General features: G+C 46.0%; 2 protein-coding genes across 3 annotated transcripts in view; both read right to left on the reverse strand.

Annotated features, from left to right (window-relative positions):
* Positions 1-3,792: 3,792 nt before the first annotated feature.
* Positions 3,793-11,440, reverse strand: TALDO1 (transaldolase 1). The gene is made up of 8 exons (XM_037402457.1): positions 11,243-11,440; positions 8,237-8,360; positions 7,691-7,798; positions 6,888-7,019; positions 6,255-6,430; positions 5,890-6,087; positions 4,693-4,838; positions 3,793-4,024 (listed from the first exon to the last, which is right to left on the reverse strand). The coding sequence occupies exons 1-8, from the start codon at positions 11,337-11,339 to the stop codon at positions 3,992-3,994; spliced, it is 1,014 nt and encodes a 337-aa protein (XP_037258354.1). The 5' UTR covers positions 11,340-11,440; the 3' UTR covers positions 3,793-3,991.
* Positions 11,441-12,894: 1,454 nt separating this feature from the next.
* EPS8L2 (EPS8 like 2) overlaps positions 12,895-20,348 on the reverse strand; it is a 66,856-nt gene continuing 59,402 nt past the window's right edge. For both annotated transcript variants that reach the window (XM_037402453.1, XM_037402454.1), the window contains 4 exons: positions 19,351-19,492; positions 16,645-16,828; positions 15,612-15,744; positions 12,895-15,268 (listed from right to left, as the gene is read on the reverse strand). In XM_037402453.1, the coding sequence (XP_037258350.1) occupies positions 15,197-15,268; positions 15,612-15,744; positions 16,645-16,828; positions 19,351-19,492 (531 nt within the window). In that variant the 3' untranslated portion in view covers positions 12,895-15,196. The remainder of the gene's footprint in view (positions 15,269-15,611; positions 15,745-16,644; positions 16,829-19,350; positions 19,493-20,348) is intronic.

Below are 20,348 nucleotides of genomic sequence, written 5' to 3' on the forward strand. Positions count from 1 at the left end.
ATCTGGGAAGCCACTAAAAGGAGTTTGTAAGCTGGGCTCAGACAGGATCCTGGGAGGGAGACCTCTTTACCTCCTAAAGAGGGATGAAACTGAGGAAGAGTTGTGGGGTAAAGGTGCTTTGTGTGACTGGACAGACACATAGGCTGAAGGTTTATGTAGGTTTTTGGGGTTTTGCTCCATTTCAGAATGGATGCGGACTTTGTGACTTGGCCACCTGCACCAGTCACCGCACAGCACCCAGCCTGTGCTGAGGGGAAGAAGCCCCAGTGCTGAAGAGGGAAACTGGAGCTGCTCGCAGAGCAGGTAAGGGACCCTGTGACAGGGAAGTGTAACTTGTTCATCTCCTGCCCCCTCTGGTCTTGAGGGGACCATGTGTCTGTAGGTAAGCGGGTGAGGTCTGACTGCTATTGAGCCACCTTTTCCTGCCTCTTTGTACCCTTTCACTGCAGAATTTGATTGAGCAACTTTTGGAATGCTTCAGAGTTCTGTTTGTTGTGGTGTTACTGGCCCTGGCCAGCTGTGTCCCGGCTATGTGAGATGACCGCTCTGGTGGCTGTGCTGGTGGTGTGAGGGTGCAGGGAGGAAGAAGGGGTATTTCTTGCAGAGGCTCAAAGCTTCTGATAGCCCAGCTTCACAGCAAGCCTCCAGATTCTGAATTCCCACCCTGCACGGCACAAAGCTGGTTGCTCACGGAGCTGCGTGGTGTTACCAGCTCAGCAGGGCTTGCGACATGGGAATCCAGAGCAGGAAGCTTTTACTGGGATTCTCATTCCCCAAGTGACCAGCTTTGATCTGTCAGTATTTTAGGGCTAATTAGGAGATAATATTAGAAAGAAACCAACAATTTTTCTGATTGAGAAAGCTCCAGAGCAAACAGGCTTTGGGGAAAGTGAAAGGGCAGCAGTTTGTCAGAAAGACCTTCCTTAGGCAAGACAGTCCTTCTGTGTCGCATCTAGAATGAAGTTGGTATGAAGACTGACCAGTGGGGCCAGGGCTAACTGGGGTAACTGGGCTTTGTGCAGCTTCCCTGCAGTGTAATTGTGCCTGAACACTTCTGTCTGTAAGAATGCAGTAGCAGCCTAAAATACCTCCTAATTCCTTTGCTAAGAGGTCAGGCATTAGGACAGGCTTGTCTCGGTTTACGACAAGCTGTGGCAGGCAGCAAATCATCCAGCTATCAGGTGAAGTTATAGCCTGTAGAGAGGCTTATCGCCTGCCAGTGAGTGTGAGGAAGAAAGATCAGTTTTTCAGGGAGACCAGCAACAACCACACAGCCCTCTCTTGACAGCAGTGTTGTATTTGCTGCTTCTATAGCCCCAGATCTTCCTCTTCATAATATGGGAAATACTCGAGCTCTTCATCAGTGATGTTGTGTTTAACGTTCAGTTTGCTAGATTAAGCAGGGTTGTTGCTGTGGGGCGGGGAAATATTTCTGTCTGGCTAAGGATCCACATCCTACCCTGTCATCTCTTGTGATTATTGTAGTAGCAGTTTTCAGAAAATGTGTTGCAAGTGCCTCCTCAGGAACTGCATTACCTTTCAGAAGGCAGCGCTGGTTGTGCCGGTTTGCCATGGGTCTCACCGGTCTGGCATCCCTGGAGCTGTCAGTCTCACAGTGGTGCTGTGCAGCTTCGCTATGCCAGGGAAGTGACTTCTGGACTAGCTGAAAGCCTCGTTCTCTTGCCTGAGGGAGCAGTGACTTCATACTTCTGTAACTGGTACCGGCTGGAGCCAAACTTGCCTGTTTGGGAAATTGTGGTCTGTGAAGGAGCTACAGCTCTCCTCTTGTAACCTGGAGCAGAAAGCAGATGCTGGGAAAGCTAAAGCCAAAGCGGGGAGCTTACAGACTTGTACTGGGTGCCTCTGCTGTACTTGGGGTTCGGTTTCCTTTTCAGCAGGATACAGACCTTCTGGCAAGGGTCAGTCATGACTACAGGGATTTAAATCACAGTGCCCTGGTAGGTCAGATGGCCGGTGGCACAGGATAGGGAGGTGGGGGCAGGGTAAAGCTTTTAATGCTTGCTTGACCTTCGAAAGGGAGAAAGGTCACCTTCCTCCGGACAGCTTGCTTTCTGCCGTGGCCTGCTTCTCACTCTGACCTACACCTGCAGAGCAGAGGGGCTTGGATGAGTCCTGAGATGGCCTCAGCTCCCTCTGGTGGGTTGGCACTATTCCTGGCCCGTGTGGGGCAGGTCCAGGGCACAGCCAGGAGCGCAGCACCGCGCAGAGATGGCCGACGGGTTCTGTTCTCAGACCTGCATCTGGTTTGTGAGCGTTCAGCCAGCTGTCACTTTGGCTGAAACCACAGCTCCCAGGTTGTTACAGCAATGTCCTGACACCAGTGCTGCTGCGTCACTGATGTCAATGATTGACTGGTCCCTTGGCTAGTTTTTCTTATATTATTCAAGCTGGATATAGAATGTGTGTATAGGTATTGTAGCCTCAGTGCTGCCTTTTTTCCTTTTTTTAAACAGGTTAAGTTCAGGCAACTTGATCAGGAAACAGTTAATTGTGTCCACATATAAACAGGAACCTCTCAGCATCATTTAGGTTGGAAAAGACCTTTAAGATCATCAAATCCAACTGTTAACCCAGCACTGCTAAGTGCATCATCACTGAACCATGTCCCTAAGCACTGCATCAACATGTCTTTTAAACACCTCCAGGGATGGTGACTCCACCACTTCCTTGGGCAGCCCATTCCAATGCTTAATAATCCTTTCGATGAAGAAATTTTTCCTAATATCCAATCTAAACTGCCTCTGGCACAACCTGGGTACATTTTCTCTTGTCCTGTTGCTTGTTCTTGTCTACCCTTGATGGAACTGGACCTACATAAACTAATAAGATGTATTTAATTAGTCTTTGTGAAATACAGCATGAAATGTAATCACAAGCATCCCAGCTTAATGGAAAACCCTGTAAATTGGTAAGTGCTGTATTAGGATTAGGTCATTCCCAAGGAAAGCTGCCACATAGCTGTTTGTTCCTCTCTCACAAAATCAGCAGCTTAAGGAAAGTGAAGAAAGGAGGTGATAGAACTTAAAAATACCCTCAAACCCACAAAAACCTCAAAACACAAAACCCCCTCATTTGTGGGGTAGAATTGGCAGTAATCCCATTACTATTACATAAAGAAAAGCAGTAACTCCTCCAAAGACAATATACAATTGAGTTGTATCCACATGTTCACTCTGTCAGCTTAGGTTACCAACTGTCAAGTGATTTATTAACTGCTTGAGAGACTTAAGATTTTGAAAACGTAGTCTTTGAATGAGGCTTATGCCCCTGTTGTAATGCAGTGGCATTTTCAGCTTCAATCAGTTCCACGTTCTTCCCGTTACCTTGCTTTGGGCTCTTACACAAGTGGTATTGATATTTAACAAAAACCAGAAACATTTCTTATGACACAGCTTCCCTTCCCCCCCCTTAAAAAGCCTTGAAATACTAATTCTGATGACATTCACCAGGTTTGCCAACTCATAAGTCACTACTGCTGCCGCCTTGGCTGCAGAAAGAGGAAAGGAAGGGACTGGAGCTTAGTTGGTTTAGTGTGTGTCTATATATATATTCCTATAAAAATATGTGTGTGTGTTTTGTAAGAGCACCTGCAGGTTTTGTACCAAGGAGGGCTTTTGAAACCTGGGTCTTTTGCCTTTCATGCTGTTTTACTGTGACTAAACTGCTTGCTTAATGTGTTGGGACTGTAACTTAAAGAGGAAGTTAATTAAAAAATTTAAAAATCAATTATCAGGTGTCTCCAGCAGTGAAATGAACACATTACAACGGAAGTCTGTGTTAATTTGCATGTATTGACAAAAGTGCCACAAAAATCGGAAATTCTATTTGTCCCTTTGCAAATTGATAAAAAAGCATGATACACAAATCTATATATAGCATGAGACTTTTACAGGTAAGACATTTGTACATCCATTTAAACTCAGATGGTCCACTCATTCAGCCTTGACCACTCAGGAAATTTCTGATTTTTCTACTTTCCATTTTCAGCACTGAACATTCGCTCCTAGAAAGAAAGAAACAGCAGCTGAGTAAGAGTTTGGGAACTGTGCTTTAGCAATGCACGCTTCAGTTGCTGTTAAGTAATTGTCAGTCAACAAGAACAAGTGCCTAGATATGGCAGAGTCGGTGTGTATTTCTTCCCCCCAAAACACACAGTTTATTAATCCCATTTGAAAGATTCTCCATAAACTGACAGCAGACTTTCATGTGGCCTGGCTATACTCTGTCTATGTGTTCTTGATGCCTCCTACTGCCAAGTACAAACATGATTTACTTCCAGCTCGCTATCTGAAGATTATTTATGTGTCCTGTACCACTGCTGACAGCTAACAAGTTTAGAATTAGACTTAAGGGACTTCTCACTTTGACAGTGTTATCTTGATTAGGTAGGTGCCAGTCTAAACACTGCCTTGAGCCTCAAACAGCAGGTGTGGCCATACACATCTGGCATGAATTCTTTCTTGAGATGCAGTGAAGTTGACCGAGTTAATTTAAATTTAGGTGGCCAGTTTTCTAGCTGCCTGTCATACACAACATGTTCTGCCTGTACAAAAACCTGATCAGACTTGCTGACAGGTTCCTAATCCTTAGCCATACCACAAGGCACTGTGGGTTAGCTGCAGTACTCGGGAACAAGAGAGGTGGCAGGAGGCAGCATGATACAACACCTACCTTTAACATCCTCTCCAGCTTCATGGCATCTGCAGCAAATCTTCTGATCCCATCAGATAATTTCTCCACAGCCATCTGGTCTTCGTTATGGTGCCAGCGGAATGCCTTCTCATCCAGGTGGATCTTCTCAAGCTCACATGCCTGAGCTGTGCAAGGGGAATTGAAACAGAGACAAACCGTATTACCATACTGTCTAATACCACAGGCTTCCTAAAAGTCTCAAGATTCTGACCATCTCCAGCTGTTGAAAAATTTCAAACACCACTTTCAACATGACTTACTAAGGGGCACACTCTGGGATGCAAGATTGAAAATGCTCCTGATCAGGGTGGGTTTTTTTGGTTGGTTGTTTTTTGGGGGGAAGGGACGGAAGTGGGGGACGGTAGCCTAAATAATCAGTTTCTCTGAGAATACAACATTTGTGTATGCCATTATCTTGTATCTGTTTCTACATGGTACGGTACTTACATAGTTCTTTATAATAAGCCTGAAACAGTCCTACCACAGGGAGATGTTTTAAGCAAATGTGCTGAACAATTAGGTCTTTGAATATTTGGCAAGTCTGTAACAAAAGCTCAATTGATAACATGCCTTCAAGTCAGCTAGCACCCTGTAAGCAGCAACCCGTGACTACAGCTGTGCACAAGTCTCATTTGCAGAGTTGTAAAGCAGCATTTTAATAAGGCTACAGAAAAGGAAGAGTAGTGCAATGGGAACGTGAAGCCATCGTGGTGCAGTATCGCTAGATCAAATCACTTAGTCTTCTGGGGTTTCTAGAGGGAAAACACACTTTCTGGCATGTCTAGAGCTAATTGTATCACTGATGCAGCATTAACATAAGATTAAACCAGGTTTAGCATCTTTGCTAATATTCAGTAAAATTTCATCCCAAGCATATGAAGTAGAAGCTTCTTTCTGCTCTCCCTGCCCCCTCAGGAGAGGGTGCACAATATTTAAGCACCCTCAGAACCCATCATAACCCAGTCAGCATGCTCGGTGGGACCCAAGCCCCTAAAGAAGCGACTGTAGCAATACTGTTGTAATGAGGCTACAGTATTTCCATCAGCAAGGGGTGAAGACCCACCCTTAGAGCAGAATGAAAGCAGGCATCACAGAGCTGAGTGGAACCACGTACTCTGAGCGTTCCAAGTATAAAAAGAGACTGAGCAAGCCCATGTTACATAGAAGTGGACTTACCCTCTTTTACACTGAGTGTGGGGGTTAGCTTGACATACTCTTTGCTGAGCTCTGCCAAAAGCTTGGGTGAAATAGTGAGATAGTCACAGCCTGTGAGTGCTTTTATTTCTCCCGTATTTCGAAACGAAGCACCCATCACAATAGTTTTGTAGCCAAACTTTTTGTAGTAGTTATAGATCTTAGTGACACTCTTCACTCCTAAAAAGGAGAAATCAGCAGCTTTCAGAATAATTCATTTGCAGTACAAATGACTATTTAGAACAAGCTCAAACGCAACATTTTTTCATGAGAGGATTTATATGAGTAAACTGCAGTTTGAATAAATAGCTATTTATTTTTAACAATATGTTAAAAGGAAAGTTCACCTGGATCCTCTGAAGGCTCATAGGTTTTCTTATCTCCATTTGCAACATACCAATCCAGGATACGTCCTACGAATGGGGAAATCAGAGTAACTCCAGCTTCAGCACAGGCAACGGCCTGAGCAAAGGAGAACAGCAAGGTCATGTTGCAGTGAATCCCATATTCTGCTTCCAGAACCCTGCAGACACAGGCTGGCTTAAAACAGCGGTTTGCTCACCTACCGAATTTATAGCCTAGTAACAAGCCGGTAAGTTAAAACTAATGAATTTCTTGAGTTAAATTAGGCATGTAGTAGAGTTTATAAGCTTTAAAGTTTGAAGCTAACAGAAAACGTTTTGCACTGCCAGACTCTGCTTTACTTAATACTGTTCCTTGAACCAAATGCAGACAGCTTAGCATGATATTTCAGGAAACTGTTTGTGTCCCAGCCCAGCCCAGCCCTTGTATGAACAAACTTTTCCTATTTCAACAGAGAGCTGTAGCAGAGCACCTTGCTTGCTAGCTGTAGCCCTAGTAACAGATTTCCTGCTGCAGTGCTTTCAAAACAATTGTTAATATTTGAAGTGCCCAATGCATTTATCAGGTGCCTGTGACCTGATACCATGAATCAGCATACCAGGTACAGAAATACTTACTTGCCAGCCTGGATTCCTTCCCACGTTGAAGACAGCTTTATGAGAATACGATCCTTACCAATTCCTGCTTCCTTATAAAGGTCAATGAGACGCCTGGCCCTTTGAATCATTCCTTCCTTATCAAAGGACAACCTTTGAAACAAGAACAGGACTGCTTAAAACTTTTTTTTTTTAAATGCTCTCCCCACCAAATCCCATTGAAAAACACTATCTTATCTTATCTTATCAGCATTTATACACCAAAAGCAGGTTTTTGTTCTCAGAGATGCTGCCTGGATTGTGAGCCCATTAAGCAGGTGTATGACAGCACTGCTGCTCTTGGATTCAGGGGATCCAGAGCTCAAGATAGCTTTCCTTGAGGAACGTTATAAAGTTTTCTATAACAAATGCAGAAGCTAAGCATTAGAAGTGAATTGGCAATGAGCAGGTTAACAAGGCAAGTCCTACACAAGTCTTCAAATAAACTGTTAAAACAGATCTCTTAGTACATCGAGAATACATTATCACACAGAAAAGAATGAGCAAAATTAAGTACGCTGGAAGCATGAGGTTTACCTTGCTTCAGAAACAACAGGAAGATTACAAAAATCCAATCTCAGCATTACTTGTTTTCATAAAGTTTTCTCACAGAGTTATAATCAAGCTAAGGGAAATCCATGCTTTAATTAAATATTAACAATATAAACTCTTGCTATCTTCTAACAGTGAGCTGTCCAGTCAAGAACATCTTTCTCCAACTCACATCATGTCTCTTTTTGTATGTACATATATATCCAGGGTAACCCAGAAGAAAAAGAGCCAACCTTGCATCTACTTCTGTGGACACGCGGCCAGGTATCCTCTTCAATATTTCAGCTCCAAATAATACAAAAAGTTTGTCACAAGCGTTTTTGATCTGCTCCTCTTCTGACCTGAAAACCAGAAACAGCAAAATCATTTCGGGGTGGGGGGAATCCTGCATTCACATCTTGCCATGGATTTGAAGATCAAATTTCACAGCCCATTCAACACTAAATTCCAGAGTTCAAGTAGCCACCTTTGCTCTGCTCCATGTTTATGTTCTGCCGTTGGATGCTGTTTCCTATGATGCTGTCAACTCAAGAGTGTTTTCCTGAGCAGTCCTAGGGGGCTACGTGTGAAATGGTGAATGGAGATGTGCTTCTTCAAAGCACATCTGAACTGAGCCTAAGAATTTTTTCCTTAAGGGTTGAGGCTTTTTGGGGTAGCAGATACACCCATGAATATGTGAGGGGTAAATCCCAGTACATTGCTAGTAGTACTGAATGCTATTTGTATAAATAAGGCATCTTAAATATAGATGTATTGAGATTAAAAAAATCTCTACTTACCCGCCAAGTTTTTTCCCATAGGCAACAGCATCATCCACAAGTTCCTGGTAAACTGGCATCTGAGCAGCAGCTAGTATCAGAGATGGGTTTGTGGTGGCATCCAGGGGCTTGTACTCATCAATTGCTAGGGAAATAAAAATAGCCTGTTTAAAACAACCAGAGCAAGCCTCAGCAATTAGAAGGATTGTGCTTAAATATGTGACAATGTAAACACTTATGCAGGACAGATAGTAGTGTTTGTGATGGAGCAGACTAGTGCACAACGATGTTTAAATACCGCTGCCCGAAAGCTGGCTTGTGCCCGAAGTACCAGAACAAGGTTAGCAGAGCTGCAGTGCTAAGATACGGCAAAGTTTACTCGCTGCTGTAGACACTGCCCAAAAGAAACAGACTTGCAGAGATGACAGATGAAGAGAAGTACTACTAATTTGTAACTTCTCCCATCTGTCCAGATCCTATTCACCAGCACAGCCGAGTTCCAGGAATCACAGGGAGGAAGTAAAGACGAGGGGATCTTTCTTCCCTCCTAGCGGTCAGGCATGTGGGGCTTTGTTTGTCTACAGCCGTTAGGACCAGAACAGGAGAAGAACAATCTGTTAGGCTCTAGCAGCTTTTCTTACTGCCTCTTAAAACTTTCGCAGATAGTTGCAGACCATTTCTTAGTATCTGTTCTTGTAATTTCCTTGTACTATCAGGCTTGTTTCCTTCCTTACAGGGGATTATGTGACCCTTTGGGTTATCGTAAGCCCTGGGCTATGCCTGTTTGAGGGGACACTGGCTGTTTACGGGGTAGACTGTGGCCATGCCCTCTCTGGCCATAAGCACAGCAGAGCTGCCGGGCACGCAGAGCCTGACTCAGCAAATGGGCCAGAGCCTCTGCAGGCCATTCCCATATTAACACAGCTAAATGTGAAAACCAGTAAAATTTATTACTAGCCCATTTTCCTCAGCTTTTCTGCACAGCGATAAAAGCCCAAGTTCGAGAGTGCAACTTTTTTTTTTTTTTTTCCAGTCACAGAGAAACTATTGTTTTTCCATAGCTCCCTCCTAGGCAATGTCATTATCCTGGAGCAAGTCTACTCCATACAAACAGGTCCTTCAAAACATGCTTCAATTCACATGGATACTGCTTTAAATAAAGCAGTACACCAATGAAACTTGGTTCTGAAGCATACGCACAATTTTAGAGAAGTGTATTTTGACAGTTTATTACTTCTTTCCAGCCTTGCAGCATTTGGAGACTTACGGATGTCTGGCAACATGCATAGAGGAACCTCGTTAAGTCTGTCACCCTGTCAGGGAGCAGTCAGCAGCCTGTGTTTTAGCTGGGTGGCACCAGCTTTCCACAGGGAATCTGTGACCATCGTGCCTCCTTCCCTCATTGTGAGCACGAAGAAAGCCAGGCTGAAGCCTAAGCATATACTGGTCCAGCTTAGTGAAAAAGCAAAACTAGTTCAGGTACTAAAGAGGCCACCACTAGCTATGGCAGGTACTTGCTTCAAAACCCACTGAAACCAGCACCCCTTCCTCACGGCACCCGACCCGCGTGTTTATCGAGGCACAAAGCTGGTGTTAGCCACAACTGCACCTTCACAAGCATCTGTGTTTAACTTGAACAGGGAGGGAGGTGCTGACTAGTCTTGTTTGGATTGTAAGAGACTCACAGGCCAACAACAGGCAGCCAGAAGTCAAACAGCAAAACTGTTTCAAGGAGCTTGTCAAAACTTTCTGGCAGGCAGCACCCAACCTCCTTACTGCCACCCACACACCCCCCCCTTGGCCATCACAAGGATTATTATTTTTTTTTTTCCATTATGCTTTTTTGAAACCAGGGTAGACAATATAATGTTTTAAATTGATGCAATTTCAGCACAGACTGGGCTTTAAGCCAGGTTTCTTGCTAGTTTTCAAGTAGCACAACTTGAAGGCACGCAGATCCAGCAAGGCTGAAGTTACCTAATCACTTTGTGTTAACAGCTCTCTGGATGCAATGTTTGATGAAACTGCATCGGTGCTCCGGCTGCCGCGGCACCGCGGCTGTCTCTCCTGCCAGACTGACTCGTAAAGGTGAGCCATGGTTTCTCCGTGAGGTTTCACGCAGCCTGACGCTCGGAATCAAGCGATCCAAACCGACCAGCAGCTGTACATTCCCTCGAGCTAGCACGACTCCGTAAGCACAGCCACACGTGGCACGTGTCCGAGCCCTCGCGACCCTCGTGCGCTCTTAATCTTAAATTTACCAATGGCAGACGTTTGACAGTTGCCACTTAGGACTGTTTATTCCTCACCTATAGGATTAGTAAGCAGCAGGCAGATTACCGCAGGCCAGGGTGATGGCAGAACAGGATTCAAGCGTTGCTCTACACCACCCCGAAACGTTCGGGCGGGACGTTCAGAGGAGGCTGCGTGCCCAGGCAGCGCCGCTTCGGAGCAAGCGGGTCTGTCACGAACGGCAGCCCCCTCGCCAAGGGGAGCCTGCTCATGCTCCTGACCTAAGGCGAGCAAAACCACTCTCGTGTTATTCTCTTTGCTTCTGTCATTTCAAGACAAAACCCCAAATGTACGGTGGTTATTGCGGGGGGCATCGTGTTAACACCCCAGAGCTTTGCTTGTCAGCCTGGCACTTCAGTGACAGCGCGCGGAGCTAAGCACCGGGGTTTGTGGACGCTCCAGGTCAAAATGGGGGGGGAAAAAAAAAAAAAAAAAAAAGATAAAATAATTACCGGAGGGGCTGGTGGCTGAGCCACACGGCCCGGCTCGGCCCCCCAGGTCTGCGGCGGGTCTCTCGGACCCACGGGGTTACTGACAGCGGGTCCCAGCAGCCGCAGCCCCCCGAGCAGGGCGGCCCTTCCCGCAACACCGGCCTTGCGCAACGCACCGGCACCGCCACCTCCCCCCCGCCGCCACGGTGGTTCGCTCCGCCTCAGGCGCTCGCCCCTTCGGCCGGGCGCGCCCACTCTCCGCGGAGGGGGATGCGGTGATACCCCCCCCGCCCCAGCCTCTCACCGTTGAAGTCCCCGGTGTCGGCCACCACGGTGGTGTGGTGCTTGAGCTGGTCCAGCACCGACTCCATCTTCTGCCGCTTTACGGGAGACACCGACATAATGGGCGGGGATGGGGGCTCACGCCGCCTATACGGGACCCTGCGTGCCCGGAGGGGAGCCGGCCTGCGCGCGCACCCGCCGCTCGCTCGCTCCCGACACCGCGGGGTGGGGCGCGCCGCGCCGCCCGCCAATCTCATCCCGGAGGGAGACAGCGAGCCAGTAAAAATTGCGGAGGCAAGACGGACGCGGCCGGGAGGAGCTCGGATAGGGCGGGGGGGCGGGAGAAAGTTTCTTATTGGGTGATTTGGCGGCTGAGGAGAGGGTCACCCTGGCGACCGGGAATGCGGCGGCCGCTGCGCGCCATTTTCCTCAGAGCGGCGGGCTGCGCTCCCGGTGGGCTGAAGGGGCCCGCATGTCGCCTCCTGTCCCCAGGAGCTCCCTAGGGCCTCCTTAGCGGCCGGGTATGGCGCCTAAGCCGCCCTTCAGGCGTCCGTCCCCTTGGGCCCGCGGGGCCTCGGCGGGACGGAGCCCTGCCAGTGACAGGAGATGGCGGCGGGAGGGTCGCTGAGGGTGAGGCCTTCGCCCCGCTTAGCGGCCCTGAGGAAACTCGCAGCCCTGCTGCCCCTGCGTTAGCCCTCTGCGGGAGCTGAGTGGTGTGGTTCCTCCCTCACTGTTGTAGCAAGGCTTTGGTGCCTTTGCCAGGGCTCCAGCCTGTGCAGCCGTGCCAGAGGGAGGCACCTGGCCCTGTGAGGCATGTTGCCTTGGGCACATATGGCTCTTCTTCGTTTGCCTAAACTTCATCTGGAGAAGGTGATCCTGTTAACATCGTTGTGCTTGGGCAACGGAACTTGGCTGCAAGTGTTGCAGAAACTGCCACTTGGCCTTTAAACAGAGGCTGTTTGGATCATGCTCTTCCCCTTGTTTTGACATGTTTCAGTCATGCCACAGTATTTTCCCTTCCCGATGAACAAGAATATGCTTCGTGCTTTGTCCAGCTCAGAGCGGATAACGGAAAGAGGCATTAGGTTTAAGTCCTGTTTGAATTGTGTGACTATGTAGGAAACATGTTCTCGCTGCTTCCAGAGTCCTTTGCCAAGCAGTGACAGAGAGCCTGCCTCGTATCCTCCATCCTTTCTCTTTGTTCTCAGCCCAGCATTAGCTGGCATTGACCAAACTTGGATGTTTTCAGCTTGCCGGTGCAAAACGTAGTCTTGGGCAGTATCTTTGTGTGTAAACGCTGGTATGTTGTCTCCGTTGCATGTTCCAGAGGTAAGAGAAATTTGTTCTTCAACACGACAAGAAGGGGGATGTTTTGGATCCAGATGGTAGCTTTCGTGGTGTTTGATTGCTGTCATATGTGGGATTTTCATCTGCCCCTGTTTTTACATCCCAGTGATTATCAAGGCTGTAACACCCTTCCTTTTGAATGGCTGTCGTTCCCCTCCCCCCCCCCCCCCCCCCCCCCCCGGGAAACAAAAGGCAACGTAGTTTCAGATACTCTGCTGTGTATCTTTGACTCACAGTAACAAGTTGTTACGAAAAGCCAGCCCTTAACAACTGGTTTTGTGTCCTGTTACTTTAATTTATATCCAAGTGAAAGAGACAGGGATAGAGTTATAACTTAACTATTTTAATAAGTCTTATACAGTGCATGGTTATATCATTTTATCCTTTGTTCAATCACATTAATGTACAGTACATTATAGCGTTATCTGCAGGCAATACAAATAAAACAGATGCACAGCTTAGTTATATGGAAATTTTAAAAAGTGACTTCTGCAATAAGGTCTTCTGATGTAGTTATGTTATGAAACACTCCCTTGGCTCCTGGCTTTACAGAACTGTTGTGTAGTCTTCTATTATAATCCCAGGCAACTATATTTCTGTGTGATTTGCTTTCCTTTATACCCAAAGACAAAAATGATGGTGTGTTTCCTAGCTCACTGGGTTTTTTTTATTTTCAGTTTAGAAATTATTTCACCTCCTGTGCTTCTGACACCAACGGTTTGCCAGTGTTCACACCTGCTTCCTATCTCCACTCTAATCCAGAGCCAGGGCTTCTCAGGAGGACTGTCCTCATCATTCCTCCCTGACAAGGTGAGTGCCCTTTCAAATTCCAGCCGCTATGGCAAGCCTGCAGGGTTGTGACTAAAATGTGACCCTCCCCTGTAAGTTCCTTGCCTGCACCCTACTTCTGCTGGTGCTGACAATGTCCTTTTTCCAGATTAAGAAAATATATCATCCATTCTAAACGTTTTTGGAAGAGCAAAGCCAAAACTGAGAGGTGCATCAGTAGTCTCAGATTTAGACGTGTGCTCCCCAGCCACTGCTTTACAGCTGTACAGCTTTTTTAATTAAATGTGCAAAGACAGACCCAAATTGTGCAAAGACATAGGCACAGTGCTTAACCCTTAAAGGAGGTGGGACCATTCACAGCATGTAAAGGAAAGCACATGTGTAAGTCTTTGTGGAGTCGGGGCCTGAATTCCCATTCAACCGAAGTTAAGGTGTGTGAGTGGGGGAGAAAGACAAAGCTTTTCAAGTCTGTGAGCAGTTCCTCTAGATGAATTTGCTTTACTGCATTCCTATCAAGTTGGTCTGTAAGTAATATACAGATACAAATCCAGTGTCTGCCAAACTTGCTGTGGACAGGCACCTCACTATATGCTTGGTTGATCTTTTAAAACTTTGAGTAAGTTACTGATGCATAATCACTTAATTATGTCTCTAGGGAAAGGGATTTTTTTTTCTCATCCCTATTTATAGATTGTAAGAATGAGGGATTTTTTCAGTAGATAGGTTGTATACATATGCACGTAGTGTTAGTAAGAAAAACAGGAAGTGAAGAACAATAGCTTCTACTAAATTAGATTGTTTTTTTTTTCTTGTGGCCATTTATTCTGTATTAAAAGAGCCTTTCCAAGTGCATTTTTGTTTCTTAGATGTTTAGGAAAGATTTCAGATTACTCTTTGCAATGAAGACGTGAAGGTGGGGATGAGTGGTGAACACCCTGGGGAGTGATTTGGGTGTGACTTGCTTGGGAGCAAATGGTAGGGGCTTATCTCCTCCTTGTTTGAGGCCTGGGTTTGGCAATACTGCAACTTCCCGATGCAGGATCAGTGCCAAGGTAAAGGGCTGCACTGCCTGGAGCCAGAGCCTCTGCTAAGCAGGGATGATAAGGCTGAACTCACCTATTTGCAGATTCACATCACTTCAGTTGTCATTCAGATCCTGCTTGTTATGCAATGAAAGCCTGTGTCCACTGTTCAAAGATAGCACTAACTGTACATGTATGCAAGGAAGCAGCCAATCTTAGGTCCTGTGTGTTGCGATTCTAGCCTTGTCCATCAAGGGAGCATGGGGTGACAGAAGGAGGACAGTGAATTGCCACAGAGCCTTTGCTAGTGGGCTGCAGGGGATATCTGCCACAGAGCAGGAAATAAAACAGTGGAGAAAATACTTTTTTCTGTGGTCCAGACTCTATAAACATTCAGGCTGGCTTGTTCTGTGCTGTGTGCTATGACCTCTTTTCCCAAGCTGTGCTGGCGAGGCAGGTGGGAGCAGGTACGCCCTATGTGAAAAGCTTTGCAGGGTCTTTTTTGCTTGAATCAAACCCTTGTTGTACGTTCAGACATGTGTGAATTCTGATCTGCTCTGATCACATGCACATAAAATTTCAGTATAAAATATATAGTTATAATAAAAAAAATACTTCATGCAATATTAAAACACCTTTCCCAATGGGGCATGGTCTTATTGTCTACCCTTATCAACAGTGTTCAAGAAATTGTCACTTTGATGGCAATTACACCGCTAAGTAGAGCACTGCTGTCTCTTGTCTGGACTGAAGATCATTGCTTTCATTCCCTTTTTCTGCACTACTATGACTAATAGCTGAAATAAAGCAGATAGATTTTAATTAGCGGAATCAATCCTTTCCTGGCGACGCTTCATGATTTCTTGGAGCTCTGACTCCCCTCTGTTTTTCTAGAAGGGAAAGAAAACAGGAAATTTGAATTTTAACTTCAAGCTGTAGTTAAATTATTGATTTTAACTAATGCTGTGAGAGCAGAGCTAGTCTCAAAGGGCTAAGTGGTTACCAGTAAGAAGGCAGATTCATTAGCGGGGAAAGGGTGACCTGCCTTACAGATCTGGGGCTTTTTTACTTAAAAGGCTTTTCTGCATTTTTAGGTGTGTGTTATTAGTTGTGTGGGTTTTGTTTATTTGGCTTCTTAAAAATTGTATTTGTTAAAATGGCTGTTTAATGGGCTATCTGACACTGCCAGTACAGGCACCCATTCAGGTAGGAATTGTCCAGAAAGCTGCTTACCTCCAGTTGGTTTTTCTCCACTGTGATTTTACTGTATACTCTGTTTCCCTCATCACCACACACTTTCTTCAGCTCCTCTCTGTTGAGGGAGAAGAGCTGAGCTCCAGTAAGGATGCCAAGATGTTCCACTGTCCTGGGAAGACAAAAAGTGAGATGATAATTGTGCTACATGTGGCCTTTTGCCAAAGGAGAGGAGTCAGAGATCAAAGGGCTGTAAGCAGCTGATGTGCAGCCCTTGCACCAGGGCCGTATCACATGCAAGGCCCTGGGGCTGTGCCAAGGTGGCAGCTGTTGGGGGACCCAAGCTCTCTGCGGGGATGACAGCAAGCTGTGAGGAGCAGGTGAAGCAAGCATCACCCTGGCACCCGCTGTGTACCCAGCCCCATGGATATTGCAGTGATTTCACTCCAGTTGCATCGCATTGGGGAAGCAATCCTGGAGCTCCTCTCGGCTTGCTGTGCAGAGTGTAAGTTGGTGTTTGTTACTCTGGACCACAAGCAGGTTTTTGGTCCTTCCCTGGTGGCCAGGAAGATTTGCTAGTCCCAGCTGAGGCTCTGGGTCTTCCTCAGAGATACTTTAGGACAGCCTCTCCAGAGACAGGCAGTCATCTGGAATTTGCACTTCAGGACACAGGTTTAGTTAGTTAATTAGTTATTTTTCTCTTTAAGTTCAGCACTCTGCTGGCTTACTGATGCCAGACAAGCACCAGCGGTAGGATATTGTGTGGTGCTTGGCTGTGAGTTGTGTCAATAAGAAAGACCATTCCTTTATTTGCAGCTACTTGTTAGGTCTCTTGCTGCACAGTAAGACAAGGTTTGTTTGATAGTGTATAGGAAAGAAAGGGAGTAAGTTTGGGCTCTGCATGTACTGGTTACACAGCCTGGGTTTAACATGATTAAAATCTAATTTGCAACACAGGCTCTCTAAATAAATACAAGTGACTCGCAATCCGGTGGAAATGTTGCAAGCTGCCTCCCCCACTCCTTTTTAAATGAAGGATCAGCATTTCATAAGGTAGTAAAGTAGGTCTTACTCTTTGCTGAATGACTTTGCCTCCAGCCAAGCTTTGACTTCTTCAGTGCTGGATTCAAAGGTGAGGGGCACAAAAACTTGCTGAGGCTTTTCCACTTTGAAATTCCTCTGGGGGGGCTGAATTTTATTGTTTGTGATCTTCTTTAGCAGCTCATCATTCAGCTCATCCATTTGATGAATAAGTTCTGGGGAAACAAGGCACAAGGTAGAGAACAGGGAATGAGATCAAGTCTTCAGTCACAAATCCTATTAAATTAGTGTGTTTGCAGGGAAATTGTGAGGAAGATCAGAATGTGGCTCAGCATTTTTATTAACTCTGTAAATACACCAAAGGGAAGTGCTTACTTTTGTATTTTAGTTGTAGAGAACAAGCTGAAGTGCTTTGTTAGAGCAATAGATTGAACAATGACGTTTTGACCTTCAAACTTCCATCAGGAACAAATGCGTAAAGGGAGACCACCACAGTTTTGGAGGTGGCAGACTGCTGGAGCAGACTGTGGGAATCTACCCTTCCCTCCCAAGCCAATACTCTCAACTTCTGTCAGCTTTTGAAACCTCACTTTCTCTTTGGGAGAAACCTAGATATCTGCAGTTTTTATCCAGAATGTTGGAGGGGAGGAATCACAAAGTAACAGCTAAATGCTCATTGTCCATTCAGCAATCACTGAATCTAAAAAGCTGCTTAAGGGTTTTGTGCAGCATGACTGTCCCCCAGAAAAAGGCACGGTTTGGTATAAGCACTGTGTGTCTGAGATTTTGACCTTGTTATCTCAGCAATGTCTGTTAGCCTAACTGGGGAGTCTTGGAACAACTGCTGCTGTTCCTGGGAGAAATGAAATCTGTGGTTCTGACATTGACCAGCATTGATATGGCTGTATAATTTCTAAAGGGAAGTGTATTCTCTGTCACGGTATACACCAGCAGACTCTGGGCTGTCTCATTTAACAAGCACATATCCCCCAGTTCGTGTTTGACTGCGTAGAGACTGGTCTGGTGTGGAAGAGAACTCCTGTCTGCGGAGGTGTTTGCTTTTAGCCAACTGGAACTAGACTACCAATCTAGCTGTTAGAAAATTCCTAGTCAAAAGTACTTGTTGGGGGAAAAGGGTGTCATATTTGGCAAAATAACAGGAGAACATTTTGATAAGAACATGGTCATTTTGCATGACTGGTGTCTGTAGGAGGTGCTGGTAAGAACCTGTATTTTCACCTGTTTTATATACAAATTTATATTGAGACCAATCTTGTTTCTTATGTTGCTAACCTATTCTGTTCATCACACCTCATTCAAAAGACATAAACCCCTGCAACACAGACTAGCAGAAGTTTTTTCAAGGGTGTAAAACTTGATCTGACAGTGACTTTGCTCCCACCGATGCTGTCAAGTGGTGACAAGGGACAGGGTCACTTTTCCCTGATGCCTGATGTTGCTGTTGTGTTTGTGCTTTAGTTTGTCATCTTCCTGTTTTTGAGTTACTTAGTTCTCTTCAGACTATTGAAATAAGGAAATTGCCCAGCAAATTTAACAGCAGGGAGGGGAAAAACCCCTGAGGCCATGTGAGACAGCAGGGCCTGATTATCTGTTTTTGAGAATGAGGTTCCCATTTTTCTGTGCTCTTGTGTTGCCATTTGTTTTCTTCTCATTGCCTCTTTGCCGTCACCTGATTAGAAGGCCAGTTCTGTGAGCACCTACAATTAGAATCTTGGTTTTGAGCTGTAGCTCTGCTCCCTCTACTTCTCAGCGTTCCTTGTTACTTCTAATAAGTAACTTGCTGATCCAAGTCCTCAGAGCTCCAGCTTTTGCTGTGCAGCTAAATAAAGTGGCAGGAGGCATGAAGTGGGTGGGAGCAGCACACTCATAAAACTCCACTGAGACATCATCTAGTATCACTTTTTCCATGAATCTCCTGAAGACTGTGGAGAATAACTCAGTGTTATTAATAGGTATGTGTCCATGATGCTCATGTTATGGGGATTTCCATCATCCCCAAAGGGCTTCTGCTTGCAGGAGTCCATGGTGGCTGGACAGGGGATGAGCCCCGGTTGTGGCCTCGGGGGGACAGCTTGCTGTGGGTGTATGCAGCGTGTAATAAGGGGGTGAGGTGAGCAGGGCTCCTGGCCTTCCTCATGCTCTATGACACCACATAGCATGTGCAGGGCGAGGGAGTGATGTGAATCTTGTATTTGGCAGATCTGCTGGGTGGGATTTCTCTGAAACCACGTGAAGGAACGGGTCAGGTGGGCACCACATTGTGTGGCAGGAGGCAAAGAGCAAAGGAAGCAGGAGGAAGGGATTGACCTGAATATGTGTGGTTGCTGAGACACTCAGACATTTTGGCAGGGAAAGAAAACTCTCTCCTTAGGAGAAGGAGGAGGAAGGTCAAGCTGGAAGGAGGGTTAAGGTGATCACCTTTTTGCCCTACTTGTCCCAGGCTGCCTCAGAGCTTGTGACGTGAGTCAGTGAGCTCCTTACAGCTGCTCTGTTGGCTGTTGTACTACCTGGAATCTCTTCCAAAACCACTGCTGATCTATTGCTTATAAGAAAGAAAACCACCAGGACAGAGAGTGAGCAAAAGCACATGCTCGCAGAAACTTCTCAGTTAAGACCTGAAATGCAAAGCCATGGTGCCATGCTCTCTGTCTGGCTGAGGCTACTATGTGTGGCTAAAAGGTGCCTGGGTGCTGGGAGTGCGGTGTGGGACACATACGTTCTTTGGCGTCCTGGGGAGAGTTCCGCGATAACATTTCACTTCCCCATTTATCCCCAGCGTAGCTGGCAGGTAGCTTGTGAGTTGGGCTGGATGGTCCGTATCCTCTGGGGCTTGGGTCTCCTTTGTACCTCTGGTTAGACTAGATAAGAAAGAAAAAAAAAAGTATAAGAATTTTTTTGCCATTTTTCATTTTCTTAAACTTTTTGCCTTCCACCCACAAGAGCAAACTGAGGGACAAATTGCCACATTCTCCCTGTGCTGATCTGGGGCCGCTCAGCTGAGGCTGGTGAGATCTCAGGTGGAGTTGCGTGGAAGAAGTTAATTTCTGGGGTTTCATGGAATGAACAGAACGCAAACCAAAGGCCAAAGACTGCGTGAAGGCATTTACACCCCTGGAGAACGTCACACAGCGAGGCATGGTGTTTTATGCTTGCTTACTACTGCTGTGGATGACATGCATGACTCGGCCCTTTAGCCTTTTGCTATGCAGAATTTACTGCTTGTAGGGCCTCCTTGGAGATGGAGAGCAAGGGAAACAAAAGGATTTTTTATTAAGAGGAAACAAACAGAAATCTGTTTTGAAGCTAAAGCACTGCAGCTCTAGTAACTGGATGTAAAGTGGGACCACTGCCAACTGCCTGGAGCAGTCTGAAAAGAGTTTTTTGACATTTTGATTAAACTAACAGGGCTTTTATCCAGAGGCCTGCTGGGGCACCTTATGCTTTTCCCAAGCTGTGAAATACCAAAGCGGGGAAGAAATTCCACACACAAATGCAAGGTGGTGCTTAAGAGCAATATTCGCTTAATACTCACTTTGATGTTATTTCCATCTGCTTCCACTCCAGTCACTTGTTCCTGCTGCTGAACTGGATGAGGGAACTGTCTGTCTTTAATTTAATCCCCAACAAAAATCTCAGGATTTTTGCTTTTTTAGCAAAATTTGCTTTTATGGCTGCATTAGCTCTTTCATCCTGTTCACAGCACAGCCCTGAAAG

Source organism: Falco rusticolus, chromosome 10 (genome assembly GCF_015220075.1).
Source record: "Falco rusticolus isolate bFalRus1 chromosome 10, bFalRus1.pri, whole genome shotgun sequence".
Lineage (NCBI taxonomy): Eukaryota > Metazoa > Chordata > Aves > Falconiformes > Falconidae > Falco > Falco rusticolus.